This window comes from Trachypithecus francoisi, unplaced genomic scaffold (assembly GCF_009764315.1).
Source record: "Trachypithecus francoisi isolate TF-2019V2 unplaced genomic scaffold, Tfra_2.0 Lachesis_group8, whole genome shotgun sequence".
In the NCBI taxonomy this organism is placed as follows: domain Eukaryota; kingdom Metazoa; phylum Chordata; class Mammalia; order Primates; family Cercopithecidae; genus Trachypithecus; species Trachypithecus francoisi.
In genome coordinates, this window is record NW_022681473.1 from 43,380,798 (window position 1) to 43,401,800 (window position 21,003).

A 21,003-nucleotide genomic window follows, 5' to 3' on the forward strand; every position below is an offset into this window, starting at 1 on the left:
CATCACAGTATTGAACTAGACAACTGATTATGATTGCAAAGGGCAAGAACTAAGAAATCAAATGAGGGTACTGAAGAGGCAGCAAATAAGTGTAAAGGCTCTCTTTTTGGTAGGCATTCTTCGAATTTATTTATGGGCATGTTATGTCATTTTTTTTCTTTTTTTTCTTTTTTTTTTTTTTTTTTGAGACGGAGTCTCGCTCGGTTGCCCGGGCTGGAGTGCAGTGGCCAGATCTCAGCTCACTGCAAGCTCCGCCTCCCGGGTATATGCCATTCTCCTGCCTCAGCCTCCCGAGTAGCTGGGACTACAGGTGCCCGCCACCTCGCCCGGCTAGTTTTTTGTATTTTTTTAGTAGAGACGGGGTTTCACCATGTTAGCCAGGATGGTGTCGATCTCCTGACCTCGTGATCCACCCGTCTCGGCCTCCCAAAGTGCTGGGATTACAGGCTTGAGCCACCGTGCCCGGCCGTTATGTCATTTTTTATTGCTTTATGATAACTCAATCTAGATGTTAAATTTCTAAAGGAAAAGATGATATGTTTTTATTCTTATATTCTTCCTAGGTATGTAATAGGAATTCCATAATGTTTACTGAATAGTAATTAAATATGAATTAATTCAAAGCTAAAAAATAGATTGTATAGACATGTAAGTCCCTGAAAGGGTGGGTAAATAAATGTGTAATTGTTTAATAGGTCCCCATTGATCTCAGAATGAACATGGGACTGGCCATCTCAGGACTATGGGCTGCAACATCTACTCCAGCCTTCCTCTTCAGCCTTGTATCATCTGTCCCTTCACTTACTGGCTTCTGGATCCACTTATGACCTTCAACACACTGCACTACTTTCCACCTTGCAGTCCTTTGCACTGATTTCTTTTGCCTGGAAAAGTATTTCCACAGCACTTTGCATGTATGGCTCTTTCCCATTCTCAGGTCTCAGCTTGCCTACTGCCCCCTTAGAGAGCTTTTCCTTCATCACTTCACCCTATATATAGTGAGATTATCCAGTTCCTCCCCAATTTATCACTTCACAATTTTTTCCTAGTATTAATATAGCCAGTAGTTGTGTTTCTCACTTGATTATTTTCTAGCTTATTATCAGTCTTTTACATATGAGGCTGCAAAAGCCATAAAGAGTAATTTTGTCTTATTCATCTCTGAATTTGCAGAGCCTGCCACACTACCACTGAATTAATAAAATAGTGAAGGGTGAATGAATAATAAAATCATAAAACAGACAATACATATAGCCTCTTAATGCCAGATTTTATTGTATTCTGAGGAGTGTGTGTGTGTGTGTGTGTGTGTGTGTTCTAATCCTAAGAAAAGAAGTAGTTGCTTTTGGAAAATGTTTTTATTTTCCCTCAGTTATTTTCCTATAAAGCATAAGGTTGGGTGATTTGGTAAATGGTTCATTGCTATTATGGGTTTAGATATGCTATATGGTCTTTAAATACAAATGCTTCACATAACCCATTACCAGAATTTTAACAAAGGAAAGTCATAATCAGAAGGGACATAGAAAAAAGACAATAACAAATACTACACCTCATCCATGATGGTCTTTTAATGTCATCCATTAAAAAGGATTTTAGAAAGCTCACTTGGAATTGAAATGTGGAAACACATTTGGAATCCTTAGCAGAATGGCACAGGGAAAAAAGGTGTGGGTTGGGTGGTAGTTATAGGTCTATGACTAATTAGTTGTTAACTCTGCACAAGTCACTTAATCACTTGGAGTGCTAGTTTCCTTTTTTGTAGGAGTGAAGGTGAAGAATTAGGTCAATAGCTTTCCAGCTGTGCGCTGTTGAAAGTTGTGAGCTGTGGTGGAGTGTGTGAAGCTGTTCCAGTTCCAACACCCGCACCAATCAGAAAAAACTCTGCTTTTAGTCAATTTCCACATTGAAGGACTGAATACATTTGGATTTTTAAGATGAGTCTCGTGCTTAAGAATATTTGAAAACCACTAGAGTGGGTTTCCAATATCTCCTGATAGCTTTTTGATACTATGAAAAATTATGAATTCAATATTTGAAAGACTTAATTGAAAACCCACTGTATGGAAGGCACTATGCTAAATACTGATAGATGAAGACTGTACCCAATTAGTATATAATCTAACCTATAGCCTGTAGCCATATGTTTGTAACCATAATTCAAAGAAAATGTATTCTGAAAGTTCATACCAGTATGTAACCACAGATCTATAAAGTTCAGAGTAGGGGAAGTTCCGGGAATGTGTGTACATATGTGTGTGTTTATGTGTGTGTGTGTGTGTGTGTGTGTGTATATATATATATATATATGTTACATATGAGTAGATTTAAATATAAATGTAGGACGCATGAATATATATCCATATGTAGCATATATAGCAAATATACAATATTATATGTAACATATATACACACATATATATTCGTACAGAACCTGGATGTAACAAATGAGGCAAAATTGTGTTCATTAGATGCATCTAGTTAATGTGTGGAACTTTCATCTTCCCTCATATTCCACTGAATCACAATGCTTTTATGCTATTAATAATAAGATTTAACACAAGATCATAGTTCGCCAATCCCTGACATATTCAGTCACAAATAATTCTTGTAAATGTCTTTGTTTTTTTCAGCAAAAATTGAAAGCATTTTTTAAATTGTTGTAAATATTTTCAAAAAGTGATATTAAAATTCCCTTCAAGGTTTCATTTAGGGAATTAAAATAAAACAGATGTGTTCTAATTTACCATATTATATCAGTCTTTGTCAACTATAGTATTTAAATTGCTATTATCATAATTCAATACATAAAATTGATTTTATGTAGTGAACTTCATTTTCACAAAAAATATTGGGTATCATTTCCACTGGACAAATACCAATGAATAATAGTTGTCTAAGTGTGTAATTTTAAATTAATAATTTGGCTAATATTTGATATTTAAATTTTTTTAGCATGACTGACTTAACAAGTTAGGTCTTTTTTTAAGTTGATGAGTGAATGGGAATCCACAAACCAACTTAATTCAGAGTAATGATGAATTCAAGAGCTGTAGGTATCACAAACCACTGAGATATGATTTCCCTGAAACTACAACCCAAGCTTGAATTCTCAGCTCAGATAAAATGTCATTTGCACATTTTATTCATTTTGTAAAACTTAATAACTGAAAATTCTTAAAAATATGGCATTGGCTCAAGTGAAAACATTCACTGTTCTAAAATAACTTCTGAGTATACAAATAGATTTTCTTAAAGGTGTCTCCCTCATGTATATGAGAGGCAATGTAGTTAAGTAGAAAAAAAAACTGAACAGGAATTAGGAGACTTGATTACCAATCCCAACACACTGTAAATCAACTAGTTCTAAACAAATTAGTTGACTGGAACTCCTTAATTCACACTTCTGTAATATAGGGACAATACTTCTGACAGGTACTATGATTATAACTTTATTAATAACTAACTGTGATGCTTTATAAATGATCAAGTACTGCATAAATCTGACACAAAGGTAATTTTGCTTTCAAAGCCAAGAAAGGCTTTAAGCATTGCTGCTTCTAAATTGTGAGTTAAATTTTTTTTTTTTTTTTTTTGCAAAAGAGACAAGAGTTCTCTTTTAAAAGAATTCTTTGTTTTTGGTCCTTCCCTTCTTTGTCATACTTGGCTTCAGCCTGTTTAAGCTGAATGAGTAGGCATTTAAGAAGGTTCAACACTTTGAAATGTATGTATAATGCAATTGGACTCTACATATATATTTTCATCAAAACATTTTACAAGGATCTCAGCACTAAGTATACAGTAGATGGGACAAAAATCACAACAGGCAACTTTATTTTAGAATTTGATCCGTAAATCAACAAAATAAATAAAAAGAGCTGAGTCTCTATTATGTTAGTACACAAAATAAGCCAAAAAATACATCAACATTTACCATGAGATCATTTAAATGTGTTTGCAAATGATCTGATAAGGGAAACATGATTTACAACACGGGAAACTTCTTTTAACAACCATTGACTTAAATGGACTGCACTGTAGGTCACCTAGACTAGGTTAGCAAGAATGAGCAAAGTGGTAGGTCCAAAAGGCAACCTCCAAACACCTTCCCCAGATGGAAACTTTGGCAATTGTCTATGGTTAAAAAAAACAAACAAACAAAAAACCCCAAACCACCAATTCCTATTCTTAATCACGTTGGATGGTCATTTTGTCCATTCTTCTGCGATGAGTCCATTTTAAATACTTCAATTATTTTGAAGACACTCCAAATCCACAGAACAACAGACTCTTCCATTCTGTGCATCAAAGAAACATGTGTTAGCCAGTTGAGACACAGAATATAAATTCATTAACAGTCTGCAATTTTTATACTCAAAACAAGCTTCTGCATTTTGAGGCAAACTTCAAGAAGTTTATAAAACTTCAAGAAGTCATATAAAAATGACTAGAAAAACTGCTAGGAAAAAAACTAGAGAAAGGGTAGAAAGGAAGGACTGACCAGACCCTCCAGGGTACTGCTCACTGGGATTCTGCTAGCAGTGCAATTTCACACACCACCTGCACTCAATCCCTGCCTAGGAGACCTCCCTGGGATTTCCAACTTTTCACACGACCTGTTTGCTGTACTTATTCCAAGTGAGATTCTTTCCATAAATCCTAAAAGATAGCAATTTGTCATTTAAGAAGCTATTTGAAAGTACCTCTAACAATCTGCAGGCGAGTCCAAGATGGGGTCCAGTAAGGTTTACATAAAATCTCTCATGGTGACTATGAAGGGGATAGTGCATATTTGGGTACACAAATACTTTTAAATTCATTAAAAAATAATTTTATGTACTAATATAAATATACCTTTATAATTCCATATAATTATCAAATAAGTAACAGAGGTCTCCATGTATCTTGATCATTTAGTTCTTTGGAGCTGAAGGTACAAATGGGACCATGGACCGTTTTCTATATGAGGTCTGATAGTATCCTTTTTCTGTTGGGGCTACATCTTAAGATGATACTTTCCCAGAAAAACAACAACAAAAAAATCTACATTTATAACAGCATAAAGAGGCAAGTTGGGAAGCTTCCACTGATGCCTGAAGCTGAGCCAAGGTTTGATGGGACCAAGTAGACTCCTAGTTTTAACATGTTTGATCATGGGAATCTTAAACAGATGTTTTGGCAGAGATTTGACACTAACTAATGATTGTTCCAAATCAGCTACCACTCCAGCTCTTCATGAGCTTTGAAGGGAGAGAATGGTCAGTTTTTTAATCTTAATGACACATGAGGATGTCCATGAAAACTCCTCCAAAAAGACAGGGAAATAATCACTGTTAATGAAATGCTATAGCAAGAGCTGCAGGTCCCCACCTTAGGCACTCTGATAGTTAAACAAAACAACTTGAGAGGACTTTTTTTCCCCTAACATTGATGGTTTAATAAAAGAACTTGAAACTTTTCCAGAATGAAAGGAAGTTGACTGGTTTCCTTCCTTCCTCCCTCTTTCCCTCCCTCCTTCCCTCTTTCCCTCCCTCCTTTCCTCTTTCCCTCCCTCCCTTCCTTCTTTCTTCTTCCCTGCCTTCCTTCTTTTTTTCCTTTTTATTTAATATGCAGGTCAAAAGAGCCTAAATCGGCCATAATTCAGCCTAGAATCAATTGTCAAAATTCTGTAGTTCAAAGGCAGGAGCAATTCTTATATTTCATGCTCATTTGGAATTTGCCTTTTTACAGGTGCAGCTATGATTTATTCATACACATTAAATTCCTATCAGAAGTAAATTTATGCCAGAGTTTCCACCATGTCCAGTGAACCTGTGCATTCAGAAACATCAGGAGTGGACCTCCTGCAAGTGTTTTCTGGCAGTTGTTCAAGGCTTCAATATCCACAGAACATCCAATTACCTTGCATTTACAGGTTGTGCAGGGAGATCCAGCCATCGTCCACACTGAGCCACTAAGCCTTGAAACACCATAGCTGTCCAGGCAAGTTTTTCTGATGTCATAGGCGATGTTATCAGCTAGGCAGGGGTCACTGACACAGCGGGGACAACACTCCCCTTCTAGGATAGCTGTGTACTCACAGCTCAAGTTGGGGCAAGTGAGTGGCCAGCAATCTACCTCTCCTTCCTGTAGAGGAAAAGCAAAAAAAGTCTGATTATTGTTCCTATGCATAAGTTTATTCCCAAGTCATATAAGGGGAATGAGAGCACAGTAATTCTCATCACTGAATGTTTCTAGTTGACACCATTGAGGATATAATACACTTCCTCCTTGAAGACCTACTATAGGTCTCACTTCTTTCAGAATGCTTTTGCCGACCGTCTATACTGCAGTACACAGAAAGATCTAGGTGAGCTTCTTTGTGTGCCAAGCACAGCCCATAATTATTTTAACATGATACTTATAATCATATCATAATCACTACAATTCCACATTAAGTTTTGAGCTTTCAGGCTTTGGGCTTTTTACTTGCTATCATGTTTAGCACAGTTTTGGTCATTAAAGGCTAATAAATAAATTTTAAGATACTGTCTAGTATATAAAGAGCAATGAGTTTCTCTTAAGGTCAAAAGCAGAACATGAAGCACTATAATATTTCAATCAGCTTTAAAGTTAAGATTGGGTAATGTCAAGAGAACCATTTCAGAATGGTTTTGAATATAACATGTGTCCACTGAACTTTCTAGATTGCAGTTCAAATGTAGCCTCTGTGTGTCTCAGCATCTGGCATCTGTGGCTTCACTGAGCTGCCCACAATAAAACTATTTCACTATGCATCTTCTTCCTCTGCTATCATGAATTACAATCTATGGCATAATACCTCATAATGTATGGTAACTTGTTTAATTGTTCAGTCATCTCCATAAGACTATGGGCTTTGTGTAGGTATAGGCCATGTGTATCTTGCTCACTGTTACATCATACAAAGTCTGGCACATGAAAAGTCTTGACAAATATGTATTAAGCATGACCCACATTATTCTCAAGTAATTCATAAGTTATGTGTTTAACAGCTTCAGTTTTCCTGAGAAATATTCATCTCAGGGGCTGGGATGGAAGAGGATATACTTCTGAAATTCTATCTGAAAATTTCATGCATAAAATTAATACCAATTATTCTGGATGCCTGATGATTAGCTTCTTGGAAAAGATATACAATTTGCTAGTCTCACAGGGAAACTAATTCTACAGTTGTATTGATTTGTTTGTCCTTTGGTGGGAGTTTTAAAAAATGACTACAATTTTTATTTATCTGAGTCTTACTTCTCAGTTGTAGGAGTGATTAAGAAAGACATACTCTGTTAAGATTATCTGCACATTCACCTGAAGATTTTTAAAAATCTGATGGAAATGTAGAGCATAATTTATGTGAATGCTTGTTTTCATACAGTACCCATAAAATGAGAATCATTCATGTCAGCAAATGTTAAACTGTGGACACCCAGCTAATAATATCCATTATGAATCAACTCAGAATGTTCCATGGTTGTGACTTCACATATGGGACATCACATTCCATGCCAATGTGTCCTAAAAGTCTTTCCATTGCTAGAAATCTTTGTGATATCATTTGAAACTGAAAGAACTCGGTCAAGAAATTAAGCCTTTTCTCTGGACTTTCTCAAATCTAATTATTCCATTAGTAGCCCTATATTAATATTTATAACAACCATCATTTTTTTCTTTTTAAACACATAGTATCTGAAAAGATTTTTCAAGGTAGGAAGTATTAACAATAGTCACTACCATACACTAAGTACCTTCTCTGAGCCAAGTACTGTATTTGTCCTTCTTACATATCTTGTAATCTTCATAACAGCCCATTCTTTCCCTCAGATGTACTCCTGTATCCACTTGAGGAAAGAATAGTAAAATGCTAGGACTTACTCAAGGTAACCATGTTAAGCTAGCATGTGGGAGGACCAGGTTTAGATTCTAGGGCTCTATGATTAAATCTCTGATATTTCTTCTATATTTTGTCACCTCTTATATTGAAATCTTTAAGGGTTACGGCACAGAAATGAAAGATTTAGCTCTGTCAGGACTACAAGTAACTAGTCAAGGTTTTGAAAGCTTCCTTTCTTGCAGAGATTTTTCTTGATCTTGATTTCTTATTAGTAATAGCTGTAAACTGTCATTGTTTGGGTCAAATCTGTCCCATAAATATGTGCTTTTTACTTTGTACAGTGTTTCAAATACAACCTGAATATCTTTAATCAGAGAACATGACCCTTAGCCACAGGACCCCCAGAGCTCCCTGTATAGTATTATGAAAAAAAGGGAACTAGGTCCCACAGACAACTGAATTTGTAACCTCTTTCAGAGTAAAGGCTCAATGCCCTGCAGGAAGCCAACATACCAGACACCGACATTGCTGACAGCTATGGGTCCAATTGTCTCCACTTCGATACAGCTTGTGACCATTTTGGTCTAAACATTGACTTGTGACCCTGGTGTCACATTCTGGGCAACAGAAAAGGTCAGCACTTGGATTCTGGCAATCACAAGCTGTCCGTCGGCAGAATATCTTGCCATCCTGTTTAGAAATGAAGTTAAGGAGATTTCATCATTTAGGACATGATGGGCAGCTACACTATGAGAACTGAACTTCTTGGATTCTTAGTCATCCCCTGGCCACCTCTCATTCTGTTCAAAACTGAAGCACGCATGTGTGTTCACACAAACACACCCTTTCTTTCCCTGATTTTGCTTGCAGAGCAGAAAAAATAAAAATAGGAACATTTCTAAGTTTAACAAAAAGTCAACATGTTTTTTGAAAATCTTTTTCAAAAGGGTTCTTAAAAATCATATTTCTAAGTAAGAATTATAAGTAAGCAGCTAAAAATGCATATATGATCAATAAGTCATTTGAGTGGAAAATCATGCTCCTGTATTTCCATGATACCACTTAACATATTCAAATACATTCATCTAACTATATCCCTGTCCCAACTGTGAAAGGAAGTCTGATTATGCCCTTTATACAGAACAATTAACTTAAACCCAGAGAGGCTAAACCAGTTATCCAAGATGGCATAGGTAGGTAGTGATTCTCCAAGCAGCACCACCAACTGTGATGGTCTCAAAATCTTCTTCGGCAAGACCGCCTTAAAGTTGTGTACTACAGGGGGGTATAATCAGGTGCCTCTTTCCATCTTATGACAGTTCTCCATATTGTAAGCACAGTACAATTTTTGAAGTATTAGCTCTGAGGACTCATAGTTATAAAAAATTGAAAGTCAGCAGCACTTCAGCAGTAAGACTAAACATTTTGCAATGTGTCTTTTTTTATACATCTGTTGCTTACAGTAATTTCTTTTTTTTTTTTTTTTTTTTTTTTTTGAGACGGAGTCTCACTGTGTCGCCCAGGCTAGAGTGCAGTGGCGCGATCTCGGCTCACTGCAAGCTCCGCCTCCCGGGTTCCAGCCATTCTCCCGCCTCAGCCTCCGAGTAGCTGGGACTACAGGCGCCCGCCACGTCGCCCGGCTAGTTTTTTGTATTTTTAGTAGAGACGGGGTTTCACCGTGTTAGCCAGGAGGGTCTCGTTCTCCTGACCTCGTGATCCGCCCGCCTCGGCCTCCCAAAGTGCTGGGATTACAGGCTTGAGCCACCGCGCCCGGCCAGTAATTTCTTAAACAATGTTCTTCATTGCTGAAAATTTAAGGTAAGACCTGTCATCACCATTCATGGTTAAAACTAATTTGTTGAGTATTTTAAAACATCAAAGAGTCTCAGGGCTGGAAGGTACCTTAAAGAACATATAACTAAGCCTCCTGACCTACAGCTGAATCCTCTTTACAGCAGCTGTATTCAAAAGTGTTCAAGTCTGTGCTTGAGGCTCTCCAGTCTTGAATTCATCACTATGGAGAGAATTCGGTGTGCATCTCTGTACATGTTACAAAGTAAAAAATCAGACTTCTCATTACTTCTATCCATTGATCTGAATCCATACCTTCGGTAATAATAGAACTCCAAACACTCTGTCATATTTCAATTCTTCAGTTTTTAGAAGACAGCTCTTATGTATTCACTGAGATGTTTCACTTCTGGGTAAACACCTCTAATTTCTTGACCAGTTCCCCTCATTTATAATCCTTTCACTGTCATAGTTGCCTTCTCTTTCAACAGTTTTAAGTATATATCATCATCATCATCATCATCATCATCATATTCTACCATACACTTAACGCTTATCTTGTGTTATATATTGTGCAGAGGCATTTACATGCATGATCACATTTAATACTGATATTTTGTGGAATATGTATATATATCTCTGTTTCTCAAATGAGGTAGCTGAGAGAGAACTAAATAGAATTATTCAGTAACAGTCTTTGAAGAAAGAGTGAATTGAGTTTCGTGCTCACCTTTTTTTAAGTGTTGTACTTTCCTTAATGCAGGCTTTTTTCAATAAAGTCATGTGCCACACAATGAAATTTTGGTCACTGACATACTACACATACAAAGGTGATCCTATAGAATTTTAATGAAGGTGAAAAATTCCTGTCACCTAGTGACATCGCAGCCATTATATAATGCAGTGCATTACTCACACACGTGTTTGTAATGATGTCTGTGTAAACAAGCCTACTGAGCTGCCAGTTGTATAAAAATATATCACCTACAGTCATTTACAGTACATACTGCTTGATAATGATAAATGGTTAGCTTACTGGTTTATGTATTTAGTATACTATCTTTTTAAATCATTATTTTAGAATGTATTCTTTCTACTTATAAAAAAAGAGATAACTAAAACAGCCTCAGGCAAGTCCTCAGGAGGTATTCCAGAAGAAGGCATTGTTATCATAAGAGATGACAGCTCTGTGGGTATTATTGTCTCTGGAGACCTTCCAGTGGGACAACACATGGAGGAAAATATGGAGGTGAAAGACAGTGATATTGATAATCCTGACCCTGTGGAGACCTAGGTTAAGGTGTGTTTTTGGGTCCTAGTTTGAAAAAAATGTTTAATAAGTTTTAAAAAATTAAAAATAGAAAAAGATTATAGAATAATATAAAGAAAATATTTTGTACAGCTGTACAATGTGTTTGTTTTAAACTAAGTGTCATTAGACAAGAGTCAAAAGTTACAAAAATTAAAAAGTTTATAAAGTAAAAAAGTTACAATAAGCTAAGGTTAATTTATTGAAGAAAAAAATTGTTTTTCAAAATTTGGTGTAGCCTAAGTTTACAAGGTTCATAAAGTCTACAGAAGTGCACAGTAATATCCTAGGCCTTCACATGCACCCAACATTCACTCACTGACTCACCTACTGCAACTTCTAGTCCCGTAAACTCCATTCATGGTACGTGTTCTATACAGGTATACCATTTTTCATCTTTTATGTGTATTTTTACTGTACCTTTTCTATGTTTAGACATACAAATACTTACCACTGTGTTACAGTTGCCTACAATATTAAGTATAGTATCATGCTGTCCAGGTTTATAGCCTAGAACCAATAGACTATACCAAATAGCCTAGGTGTGTAGTAAGCTATTCCATCTAGGTTTGTTTAAATATACTCTATGATGTTGATACAGTGAGGAAAAAGCCTAATGACTCGTTTCTTAGAATGTATCCCTGTCATTAAGTGAGGCATGACTGTATTTACTTTCTTTGACTGAGCCATAGTGTTGGCTAATATTGAGCTTAATGAAGACTAAAACCTCATTAAGCCCTATCTCATTTTGTGCAGTTGGCTGTTTAGGGGCAGCCACTATACAACTTGATGTTTATCTCTGTTGCATTTCATATTGTTAGATCCATTTCATCTCTCCTTCCTGTCATAATGTTTTGCAAATGCTATTTCTGTCATCTACTATAGCTCACTCTCCTTCACAGCTTAGTGACATCTGAAAACTTGATGGACTTGCCCTCAAGGTCTTTATCTACTTTATCCACAACAACGCTGAATAATCAGACAGAGCTTGCTGAGATATTTAGTGTCAGCTAAAGTGGAAACCTTAAAAGCTTTATATCCTTTAAGGAGAATTGAAAGGAGATGTGCCAGCTACATATATAACAACAGGTTGAAAAATGCATTGTGTGCATTGGCTCTTTTACTGTACAAATAACAAGAAATCATGGTGTTCCAAAAATATCAAGAGATGAAAGATTATACACACACATATACATTTGCATTCATATGCAAACATGTACATAGAGAGAAAGCAAGAGAGTCTATATTTTAGCAAGTGAATTGAATCAGAGAATCCAGCTAGTCAGGACAAGGAAGTGTCCTGATCCTAGGAATTTTCCAACAATAGGTCTTTGGTTTACAGCTCATATATTTTTAACTCATACAGCTCATATTATTTTAACTCACTAATATATTTTGCTTGTGTCACCATGGCCCCAAATGACTCCCTGAAGACTTACTTTAACCAACAAAAACTAAGCAAAGTAATGATATCTACAACATAAAACCATTTGATCAGCTTAGCTTCCAATGGCACACTATCACTCTTCCCAAGTGTAGAAGGATCATGCCTCGGGAACCGGCATGGCTGTGTCTGTGGCCGGCATCAAACAAAGGGATAAATTCTTTCAGAAGAGGTTACTGAACAACAGGCTATGAGACTCAATAAGAATGTCAGTTTTCTTCTCGCGTGCTGATTAAAAGAATGAATAAGAATAAATGGATAGCCTCCAGGGTTAGTACAAAATAAAGCAATTTCACATCTCATCAATTATGTGAAAATGCCAAATAGGACCCTCTTAGCTTCTAACGTGTTTCAGAACAATGGCAATGTTCACTTTCCCTTTGAATTACAGGGTAACTGTCAAGAAAATCATTTTTAATAATGAAAATGTCACAGGTGGCTCCATTAATACAATGAGAATGCCATTACAAAGCATCAGCTCACAGAGCACAATTGTACTAGAAACTAAATTTGGGGAGAGTATGGATCCCACTGACGATAAGTAATCCTTTTGTCAGAGATCTTTGAGGCTCTTTCCAGAGCTTGATCTCTATCCCATGGGTGGTTTGAACAATCCCGACTTACATGCCAAAGACGTACTTTCGCAATCTTCTGCCACAGAAACTGTTTTGATGCAATTTTATACTGCAAGTTCAATGATAAGCAATTACTTACTATTGTAATAGTTAAAATGCTTCTGAATTTTAAAAAGCAGGGAAATAAACTTTCCTATCAAATAAAAAATATTTTTTTCTTATGCCATGGAAAAATTATACTTTTTTGTTATTAATTATAAATTTTAATACTGAATAGTCAACACACTGATATATTTACTTCAGATTACATAATATCACTCATGTTTTTTTCTGCCATAGAGTTTTGAAACTTTTAAATCAAGAAGGTAGACATAGGTCAGATTATTTCTGTAAAACAGTAATATAAACTTTGGGTTGAAAACTGATGCCCACGGTCCAAATTCAACCTGATGCCTGTTTTTGTAAATGAAGTGTTATTGGAACACAAGTTCCCTTGTTGATTTACATTTTGCCTGTGGGTCTTTTTCACACTGCAATGGCAGAATTGAGTATTTGGGACTTTTTTTTTTTTTTTTTTTCACACTGCAATGGCAGAATTGAGTATTTGGGACAGAAGCTTTATGGTCTACAAAACATGAAATATTTACAACATGACCCTTTAAAGAAAAAAACCTTGCTGATGCCTGATATATAGACTATGAAATTAGGGCTGGTAATCTAGATGCACCTATTCTACTTTCTCACATACAAATTGAGCTGTGATTTCCAATCTTGTTACAAAGTATTAATTTTGCTTTCAGGTCACAGTCCACAAACTAGTCCCTTAGTCCTAACACCTGGGGTGGAAACACATTTAGCAGTCATTTTATCCAGTTATCTCATTTTAATGAAGAGGAAACTAAGCCCAGAGAGGGAAATGCCTTTTCCATGTAGAAAACTCATAACAAAACAAACTTATCCCTAACCTGAACTTTCATAACAATGATTTTCCACTATGATGCACCTTTGCATCATGAGGAGGCTAGGAGATAGAAAAAACTAATCTTAGATAAAGTGATACCAGAAGGATTCTTGGGGCAAAGGTTTTCAAAGAGGCAGCCCTCAAACCAGCAGCATTACTATCTCCTGGGTACTACTGAAAAATGCAAATTCTTGCACCCCCACCCCTCCCCAGATCTACTGAACCAGAAAATACTGAGGGTAGAGTCAGTGATCAAAGTTTCACAAGCCCTGCAGGTGATTCTGGTGCAAAGCTTCAAAATCATTGATGGAGAAACAACATCACCCAGTGAGATGGGGAGGTAGCATGGTGTAACATTCAAGCTCCTGCAAAGACAAAGCAGGGTTTTGAAGTACCACAGGAGAAAGAGTCTGGGAAACGGAAAGAGACACCCTGTTCCTTTACAGGACCCCTAGAGTTTTGAGTGCCAAATGAAACCTACCAATAAGTTCCTCTTTCCAAGCAAAAGAAACACAATCTTACAGCTTGCACAGTTAACTCCAACCATCAAAACCACCATAGATAAGAATATATTTATAATGCTGCTAGTTGGGTTCAAAGAGCAAGGTAAGGCATTTTTATGGGCAGTTTTCTGGAATTCAGAGAGGTTACTTCTATCCTGGCCCCAGGCACAGGCCAGACTCTTCCCTGGCTGCTTCCTGTGAGTAAGTGCTATTCTTAGGAAGGCAGGACCAGTGTGCTGACTGCTCCTTGTAGATCAGATTCTTTCCTCCTTGCCAGAAAGGGATACATGAGTGCTTTTGAGAGCATCCCTGGCATGACCATCTTCAGTTTCTGGGAATAGGTTTATATAAACCAGGTCAGATGGCCATGATTCCAGACAATCTCATGGAAAAGATCTTCTCCACTTTGCCTTTCCTTTCCACAGTAATTTGTCCCTGACTTTATTATAACATGGAAGTTTACTGGCTATTTATGGTATCCCTTTCCCTACTCCTCTCTAACCCCCAGAAAAATTCAAGAACTAACGCTGCTCAAGTCTTTAGTATTATTGTTTTCAAGATGAATGCTACTCACATTTTTTAACTGTATGAAATCATAGAAACACTATCTGGCCTTCATAATTTGCTGTCTTCCTCCCACTAGATTATCCAGTTACTACTCATAATAGGATAGGTATAGGTATAAGTGTACATGTAGGTATAGATGTAGTAGCATACAAGCCCAACTTGCAGACCCTGGTTCTTACACTTATCAATGGCACCTGAATTCTATTCACCTGAGAAAATGGGCAGCTATGTCTCAAACTTGCTAGTCATGAGCTTTTTTTTTGCCCAGAGAATAGGGAAGACATTACCACAGACACTAAGTCTCTAGCAATATCAGTCATCAGGACCCATTTTTCACTTCTGCATTTTCTCCCATTAGATGTTACTTCTCTATCCCTCTTTCAAGTTTTCATCTTTACTCCTCTGAACCTTTACCTCAGCCTAAGTGATTTCTTTCTAGTTAGCTTTTATCTGCTCAGGTCATCCATCATTCTGTCAATCAGACCTTGATTGGGCCCTGCCAATTCCAAATGTAAACTCTCTTATGATCATTTGCTGCCCACAGGATGAAGTCTAAATTCCATGGCCTGGCTCTGTCTTCAGCCTTAATCTCCTAGCTCATCAGTGACTATACCCTTCTTATACTCTTTTTGCTCTTGATATTTTAAGCTCATCATTCACTTCATATTTCTAACACAACATACATTCTTACACTTCTGCATCTTTGCTCTTACAGTTCCCTTTTGTTTGGGATTCACCTTCCCCTACATGTCTACTTGATTAAATTCCTCATCCTTTAAGGTCCCCTTCAAAGATCACCTCCTCTGTGAAAGGCTTTCCCTATTCGCTTCTGCATCTTCCCAGAGTAGAGCATTCAGTTGTCCCTCAGTATCTCTGGGGGATTGGTTTGAGGACCTCTGCACAGATACCAGAATCTGCAGATGCTCAAGTCCCTTATATAAAATGGCATAGTGTTTGCATATAACTGCACAGTATTGCAAACCACCTATGCATATCCTCCCATATGCTTTAAATCATCTCTAGACTACTAATAATACCTAATAGGATGTTAATGAAATATTTCATTATTTTCAATTTACATTATCTTTGTTGTTTAAATATTTCTGATCGAGGTTGGTTGAATCCAAGAATGTAAAACCAACTATGCTTCCCCTTTCTGCATTATCACAGCAAATTTTTCATAGCTCTAGCGTATATGACAAGTGGTTGTTTGTGTATCCATTTCCGTCTTCATCTCCACGATCTGCAACATAAATACAACTACTCATACTAAAATACTACATTTCATGGAAACGAATAAGCTGGAGATGTCACTACCTTCCCATGTAGTATAGGCAGAAACTAAAGATGTCTTCCTAAAGTCTTGGACAAATTTATGAATGGAAGAGCCACAGATGGGTATCTATGAAAAGAAGCTGGCCTGTAACCAAGATTTAGGGATCAATCAGAGAGAGACAACCATTTTTCTTCTGGGTTTCTGTGGTTTAAATAATGCTGGAGGGACATAAGTTTTAAGCTGTGCAGCAATCTTTCTGTACCTAATTAACTAGGTGGTCTAAAGATGCACAAAAACATTGTCACTGCCAAGGAAGTGCATAGCATTTAAACAAAAGCCCAAATCCATTTATGCCAGCCTAGCTTCATATTGAACTCTATTCATCTGTGGACATGTTTCAAGGCCTTTTTTTTCAATTACCATGAAACACTAGTAGCTAACCTGGTGTGCTGACTCTCAAAGGGGAAAGTAGCTTCTTAAAAGAATTTTAACTCTACTTCTTTCAGCAGTAAGCCTTGACCTTTTGTTGGTTTGTATAATTCTGTTGTTGCATAGTTTGATGGTATTTAAATTTGAAACATCAAGGATATGATTGAAAAGATAGTACTTTATACCCCAACCTTGATTTTATTTCTTAGCTTCCAAGATGATGCCATTATAGTCATCCATTTGGATGTGTAAGTATTGGAGATATTTCTTATCAAATTGAAATAGAGCACTTTCAACTTCAAATAATAGAAACAAACAAGGAGGGCCACAAACAGTTCATTTTATAATGGTGACTTACAGAATCTGATTTAGGATTCTTAATTCAGCTCCTAAACCAGGCTCTCTTCCTCCTCCACAACCTCTGGGAAACTGTGCTATAAATGGGAAATGAGTACATGTAGAACACAAACAAACAAAAGTTTTATGTACAGAAATCTGCCTGTACTTTATTCAGAAATTGGGGTGGTTTGCAGTGAAGGTGCATCATATTAACAAAATTAGATTACAAGAATTGCTTATCCCCTGTGGCAATTTCAGTCTAATTCTCATAAGACTTAGGAAACACTTTAGGACTCAAAACAGAATGATAAATTTAGGTTGCTTGGATTATTAACACAGTTAATTAAAGAAGCTCTGGGAAATTTTCAATGATTAGTAAGTTCCCTGCTTCATTATGGCTTAAATAAAACAAAAACTGAAAGAAGAATTTTACTCTCATACTAGTCAAGACTCCACTAATGTCCTTTGCCTATTTCCCAGGGACTGGGGACCTAGAAAGCCCAAAAAGGATGTGGGGATATGTAATGATCATCCTCAAAAGTTTAATAACACAACATTTTCTTGAAATGATCTAGCAAAGAATTCATCCTGATTCTGCTGGCTGAATGGGAGACCTAATTGCCATCCTCTTCCATAAAGAATTATGGAAATATTCTGACCCACGATGAGATTTTTCTTCTCTTAAAAAATTTTGCCCTTTGAGTCAGCACCATGTAGTTAAATATTATACTTAATAACTTCAAAACCCCTTGACGGAATATCTCACCAGTCACTTAGATACAAGGAAGTACATGGAATCTAGTTGAAAGTTGAGAGTCGAAAGTCTGAGTTGAAAGTCTGAACTCAGTCAAGTTAGATTTCCAGTTACCTAATTAGTTTAAAATACACCAATAAATATCATCTGTAGAGTGTTACAAGACATCTGACAAGATGGAAAAACTATGAACTCTGAGCCAAGCAAGTGGTGTTCAAGTCACGGCTTAGACATTTATATCTCTAATATTTACGGCAAGTTACTTTACCCCATGGAAATTCAGTTTCACTGTCTTTTAAAGTAGTGTTGTAAAAGGTAAACATGCTGCTGCTTTTTTTAAATTTCAGGGTGGCTGAAAGATAGCAAGTGCTCCAATAAGGGAAAACAAACCTAGATTGGAGTGTGGGAAACTAGGTTTAAGTGAAAGGGGAAAAAACAGGTGTTGGGGGTAATGATCTAGCACTTGATAACATGGCCCTCCTAACTAGGTGGCCCCAGGGCTGTGAATGTGTAGTAGGTGAAGGCAAGTGGATGAACTGGATGATTTCTTAAGGCTCATTTCATTTCTGTTTCTTGGGAGCACACTGGGAATTTATCAGGAGACTTGGCTCTCTAAGAGGCTACTAAGCAAGTAATTTCTCTTGGTTCCCATGCCCATAAAGCTCAAGATTAAATAGTCTCATCCCAACAGACATAGACATACAAGGCAAGAGCTACAGTAGAGCAATAACAAAGGAAAATAAATAGGCAAGATCAATAAAAGAAAAAATAAAACACAAAGAGATCAAACACTTTAATAGATCCATTTTGCAAAGCATAAAGCAAAACCAAATGATGACAGAATTTTATTTTCATAAGCATTAAACTCACTCCCAAACAACTTAATATAAGGAATGGCCCATCACTGAGAATAACAAAGAAGACATCAATTTCTAAGAGTCCTCATACTATCATTATCATTTGTTCAAAATGAAAATTCACCTGTCTCAGCACTGGATGCAAGTTTGTTGGCCTTGCTTTTCTAGATGATGTCATAAAGTGAGCAAGTTCATGCAGGTGGTTATTTTAGGCAAGGAGTCGTTTTAATCAGCAAGTTTGTATAAGTGTGGGATGAGGGCTCATTAAAACTCTCACCCAACCAACCTTAAAGGCATTGTAGGCTTTCAGTGGGAGGACTATCATTGGCTTTTCTGCCCTACTTCCCCTTCCCTGAAGTTCCTTTTCAATCTCACACCTCACTTTCCACTAAGAACACAATCAACTCAAAGCAGGTTTCCCTTAGCATCATCATTAGCTGTAGTGTAGGTAAGAACAGAAGCCTGTTTGGGAACTACAGTCAACAGCCTGAGGGAGAGAGGTAGGGAGGCAGAAAAGTGAGGGAAGAAGAGAAAGAACAGTTTCAATTTCTGCTGCACCACATCAGCCTCACCTTGCAGGAGCAGACAGAACACCTGTCTTCTTTCAAGGTCCACACCTGGCCATTGCGCTTCAGCCCCCCTTCATGAGGACAGTCACCAGAGCAGGAGGGCCCAGAGGGGCAGAGACAGTCAAAGCCCCCTGCCAGGTTGATGCAGGCAGAATCGTTCCAACAGGTGTGAGTTCTTAAGGCACATTCATCGATGTCTGCAATATAGAAGCACAGAGGCTTAGAATCTAGCCAAGGGAACTGAGAGAACAAACAACCATCACTTACAGTAGCATTAACTAACATCATTGACCGTTTACCTCGTGCCAGGTACTGTGCCAAGCTATTCACACGCATTATCTCATTTACACTGCAAGTCAGTTCTGCTCTGTGTGGGAGGATCTGTCCTTATTCCTATTCTGCAAATAATGGAGCTGAGGTTTATAGACTTAAATAATATGACCATTGTCATACAGCTAGTGAGTGGCTGATCTGAGACCCAAACCTACAGCTAGCTGCCCGACTCCAATTACTAAAACATCCACTAGCAGTTAGGAAGTTCTCTTAGGATATTCTTAAGAACGATTTCATCCAGAGGCCATAAACACTGTTAATTCATTAACAGTATGCATATACCCCCATGCAGATCTGAGTCTTTTAGAAAAGATGTGAATATATTAGCCACTGAGTAGGAACAAGTGGGCAATTTGGGCAACCTTGAGACAATTAGACTGCTCCTAGATCCTACCACCAAGGTTTCAAGGAAGTGGGAACAATTCTTGGTAGGTGCCTTTTATAATCAAAGTCTTACTACCGTAATGGCCAGGAGAATATTTGCCCATGCATAAAAAGTAATATCAGAGCTACATGGATGGATGCTGATGAAAGACATAAATATACTGTCCTGCTCTTAATATTGACAGTCAAGAATGGAATAAAAACATAAATCCAGTCAGCCCATTCTGACATTTAAAGCTTGAGCAACCTTAACAATATCTCAAACACAAACCTGTCCAACCCTGGCTTAAGTCCTTCCCCAAAAGGCATTCCATTACCTTACAAAATACCTGATTCCACCTTTGAATAACTCTTTTGAAAATGTCTCCCTTAAACTGAGATGAACTATATTACTGAGTAACTTCTACTCATTGGTAGAAGTACTGAGGCTTAGTGTCTGAGACCATTCAGGAAGTGTCTACTAGTTTACTTGGTTTTGGTCTATCTGCTATGCATAAGTTTCTTTGCACATGATGCAATACAAAGTAGATGACATTAAGAAATTCTAATATTTCTAGAAGATACTTTTTTTCCAAGATCTACTTTTTGGCTTTGTCTTACCAATATTAGCTTTAGTCAAGACATTTCATTAGTGAACAATGATTTCTCCTTTGAAAATTACAGAAAATTTTGGGCTGAGACAATGGGGTTTTCTAAATATACAATCATGTCATCTGCAAACAGGGACAATTTGACTTCTTCTTTTCCTAACTGGATACCCTTGATTTCTTTCTCTTGCCTGATTGCCCTAGCCAGAACTTCCAACACTATGTTGAATAGGAGTGGTGAGAGAGGGCATCCCTGTCTTGTGCCAGTTTTCAAAGGGAATTTTTCCAGTTTTTGCCCATTCAGTATGATATTAGCTGTGGGTTTGTCATAAATAGCTCTTATTATTTTGAGGTATGTTCCATCAATACCGAATTTATTGAGCGTTTTTAGCATAAAGGGCTGTTGAATTTTGTCAAAAGCCTTTTCTGCATCTATTGAGATAATCATGTGGTTCTTGTCTTTGGTTCTGTTTATATGC

The 21,003-nt window shown here is 37.1% G+C and overlaps 1 protein-coding gene across 2 annotated transcripts in view; it reads right to left on the reverse strand.

The window, feature by feature from the left end:
* Nucleotides 1–3,799: 3,799 nt before the first annotated feature.
* NELL1 (neural EGFL like 1) overlaps nucleotides 3,800–21,003 on the reverse strand; it is a 984,256-nt gene continuing 967,052 nt past the window's right edge. For both annotated transcript variants that reach the window (XM_033205025.1, XM_033205024.1), the window contains 4 exons: nucleotides 19,224–19,417; nucleotides 8,360–8,536; nucleotides 5,902–6,126; nucleotides 3,800–4,298 (listed from right to left, as the gene is read on the reverse strand). In XM_033205025.1, the coding sequence (XP_033060916.1) occupies nucleotides 4,248–4,298; nucleotides 5,902–6,126; nucleotides 8,360–8,536; nucleotides 19,224–19,417 (647 nt within the window). In that variant the 3' untranslated portion in view covers nucleotides 3,800–4,247. The remainder of the gene's footprint in view (nucleotides 4,299–5,901; nucleotides 6,127–8,359; nucleotides 8,537–19,223; nucleotides 19,418–21,003) is intronic.